Source organism: Oncorhynchus clarkii, chromosome 1 (assembly GCF_045791955.1).
Source record: "Oncorhynchus clarkii lewisi isolate Uvic-CL-2024 chromosome 1, UVic_Ocla_1.0, whole genome shotgun sequence".
In the NCBI taxonomy this organism is placed as follows: domain Eukaryota; kingdom Metazoa; phylum Chordata; class Actinopteri; order Salmoniformes; family Salmonidae; genus Oncorhynchus; species Oncorhynchus clarkii.
The window spans coordinates 38,425,043-38,428,560 of NC_092147.1; the positions used below are offsets into that span (position 1 = coordinate 38,425,043).

Here is a 3,518-nt window from a genome sequence, read left to right on the forward strand (position 1 = left end):
GGAAACAAACATTTCATTTTGTGATTTAGGTAATTATTAGGTCAACTATTTACTTTTAATTTAGTCTGTGGTGTTCAGCAGTTAACAGTCAGGTCAAATCTACTTTCTACAAACACAGCAGCAGGTGGATAAATATTAGGAGTCAGGTCATTGCTGCTCACCAATAATCCTTTGTAAATTGGATCTGAGAATGTTCTTCCTTCATGCCTGTCCTAAAATATCCAGGGGTGATACTGCATATTCATTTTGAGATATAGGACACTACTGTGTGGATCTTCTAAACCCTGCAGCTACGGGAAAGGGCCTTTATTTGCTCACCGGCCATTTTTTTTCACACCTGGGTAAAGGAACACACACCTGCTCTCTCCTCTACCAGTCAGGAAGCTGGTGTCGGAAATCACAAAGGAACCAAGTACAACATCATCAGGTAGTTGATTGTGAGGAGTACAGAGAAAATGCTTACACCCACACACACACACACACTAAAAGAGATGCACTCATGCTGGTTTCCTGGACACAGATTAAGCCTTATCCTGGACTAAAAAGAAGGCTTAATGGAGAATCTCTTGTCAAAAGCGTATGTAATCTTTGTCATTACCAGGTGTATCTTATAGTTCTGAGATTGGCCCCAAAGCATACTTGAAAAGGATAACCAAGACCAGACAAGATGGAGACGCTCAACCTCACCAACTACTCCAACCTCAGCTCAGACAATGAAAGCAGCAGTCTCTTCTCTGGGAGTCCCTATAAGACGGTAGAGATCGTCCTCATCATCCTGGTGGCCGGGTCACTCAGCCTCATCACCATCATTGGCAACATCCTGGTTATGCTCTCCATAAAGGTTTGGATTAAAGATCCGTCACTTAGTTTTTTAAATTAATCATATTCTTAGGATACAGTTGAAAAGGTCACATAATGGAGAGCCAATATTCAGTGCACCTAAAATACTGGAGACCTGTTATTCTTTAGTGTTGTGATTGAAAGATATTGGCAAAATGCATTGCACATTGTTAGGGTCAGGAGTTACTCCTGACCATGTGACCTTGGCCAGATCACATGGTCAGGAAAAACTCCTGGTTCTACACATATCATTGTCTTTTCTAATATTCTCCTGTATGCTCTCCATGAAGGTCAATAGGAACCTCCAGACTGTCAACAACTATTTCCTGTTCAGCCTAGCCTGTGCTGACCTCATTATTGGCCTGTGCTCCATGAACCTCTACACTGTCTACATTGTGATTGGACACTGGCCCTTAGGCCCGGTCGTGTGCGACCTGTGGTTGTCCATTGATTACGTGGTCAGCAACGCCTCAGTTATGAACCTCCTCATCATTAGCTTTGACCGCTACTTCTGCATCACCAAGCCTCTCAGCTATCCGGTGCGCCGCAGCACCATGATGGCGGGGATGATGATTGCGGCGGCCTGGGTGCTGTCATTCGTACTATGGGCTCCTGCCATCTTGTTCTGGCAGTTCTTCGCGGGTGGGCGGACGGTGCCGCCTGGCGAGTGCTACATCCAGTTCTTCTCCAACGCAACGGTGACGTTTGGCACGGCCATCGCGGCCTTCTACCTGCCTGTGGCCATCATGATCAGTCTCTACTGGCGCATATCCAAGGCCAGTCGCAGCCGGGTACGGAGGAACAGCAGGAAACCTTCAGGGAATAGCCTGGGAGAAGGCCCATCGCAGAGCCAGGAGGATGGGTGCAGGGCCCAGCCCAATGACTGCACTGTGACTGGGGAGGAGGAGGAGGAGGAGGGTGGGGATGGAGAGAAGGTCGGGGAGGGGGTCCAGCAGCAGAATGACAGGGAGCCCTGCAGAGGGGAAGGGCCAGACAGAGATAGCTCTACCACAACAGTCAGCAACCTTGCCTCATCATCCAATCAAAAGAAAGAGCCTGGCCTATCACAGAAGGGGTCAAACGGTGAGGCCAAATCCAGCCAGACGCTGTGTTGCTATCAGAACCAGGCCAAAGGCTGTGGGCCCAAACTCTCCTGTATCAGAAGCAACTCCCAGCCTGAGGGAGAGACATACAAAGCCACGCACAGCAACACAGATTCCACCCCTGCAACAGAGAAACACAGCCTGGTGACACGGACGCTGTTAAAGGTGTTGATATATATATGTATATAATGCACAACAGAATAGACAGCAACTTCCATTAAATAATAATATGAATTATGTGTAAAGTGAAAAGATATATACACTGAGTATACGAAACATTAAGAACACCAGCTGTTTCCATGACATAGACTGACCAGGTGAATCCAGGTGAAAGCTATGGTCCCTTATTTATGTCACTTGTTAAATCCACTTCAATTAGTGTAGATGAAAGTGAAGAGACAGGTTAAAGATGGATTTTTAAGCCTTGAGACAATTGAGACATGGATTGTGTATGTGTGCCATTCAGAAGGTAAATGGGCAAGACACAAGATTGAAGTGCATTTGAAAGGGTTATGGAAGTAGGTGCCAGGCGTACTGGTTTGTGTCAAGAACTACACCGCTACTGGGTTTTTCACGCTCAACAGTTTCCCTTTTGTATCAAGAATGGTCCACCACCCAAAGGACATCCAGCTAACTTGATACAACTGTGGGAAGCATTAGTCAACATGGGCCAGCATCCCTGTGGAACCCTTTCGATACCTTGTAGTCCTCAACCTAATTCAATATTAGGTATGTGTTACTAATGTTTTGTATACTAAGTGTATACTTATAACCATAATCAAAAAGCACAAGATATTTTACGTGGTAGGGGAGAATGTAGAATCATGAAAAAAATGCATTCATACTGCTAAAAAAATCTATCACTTTTCTGTCTCCAGGTGACAAAGAGGAACTCCAAGCAGAGCTCCAAGAGGAAGACGAAGAAGAAAAAGGGCCCTCCGTCCCGGGAGAAGAAGGTGACGCGCACCATCATGGCCATTCTGGTGGCGTTCGTGGCCACGTGGACACCTTACAATGTGATGGTGCTCATCAACACCTTCTGCTCCAGCTGCATCCCCAACTCGCTGTGGACCATTGGCTACTGGCTGTGTTACATCAACAGCACCGTCAACCCGGCCTGCTACGCCCTGTGCAACACCACCTTCAAGAACACCTTCAGACAGCTGCTGCTCTGCCAGTACAGGAACATACGCACGATGAGGTCATGAGGACCAGGGGGTCAGGGGTCATGGCTGCGAAGCTGCTGTCTTGATTCACTCAGATACTCACAGATCTGATAGGACCGGATAGGTGAAAGTAGGTGAAGCTATTGTTCAGACCTACCCAGTCATCTTTGATCTGTGCAGAGGCTGAACCAGAGCAGAAGGAGAGTGGAGACAACTTCTTAGAATGAAATGCAGCTCAGATGTGTATCTATCTATGTTGGTTGTGGTTTTATATGAGTAGGTTCCAAATTAGACTGCTATTCTCATGAAACGTTTGGTTTCAACATGGTGGCTAAACTCAGTTTACATAATGGCTGTCTATGTTATGTTTTGGGTATGTGACATGTCTACTCTATGGTATGAATTTGGA

At 46.3% G+C, this 3,518-nt stretch overlaps 1 protein-coding gene across 1 annotated transcript; it reads left to right on the forward strand.

Annotated features, from left to right (window-relative positions):
* Nucleotides 1-667: 667 nt before the first annotated feature.
* Nucleotides 668-3,151, forward strand: LOC139416183 (muscarinic acetylcholine receptor M2-like). Its single transcript, XM_071164547.1, has 3 exons — nucleotides 668-841; nucleotides 1,131-2,108; nucleotides 2,822-3,151. The coding sequence occupies exons 1-3, from the start codon at nucleotides 668-670 to the stop codon at nucleotides 3,149-3,151; spliced, it is 1,482 nt and encodes a 493-aa protein (XP_071020648.1).
* Nucleotides 3,152-3,518: the final 367 nt, after the last annotated feature.

Bases quoted from the DNA above. Each gene is read 5' to 3' on its own strand.
- LOC139416183 (XM_071164547.1), top strand. From the start codon at position 668: ATGGAGACGCTCAACCTCACCAACTACTCCAACCTCAGCTCAGACAAT. The intron at 842-1,130 runs GTTTGGATTAAA...CTCTCCATGAAG, and splicing joins TGGTTATGCTCTCCATAAAG to GTCAATAGGAACCTCCAGAC. The intron at 2,109-2,821 runs GTGTTGATATAT...TTCTGTCTCCAG, and splicing joins TGACACGGACGCTGTTAAAG to GTGACAAAGAGGAACTCCAA.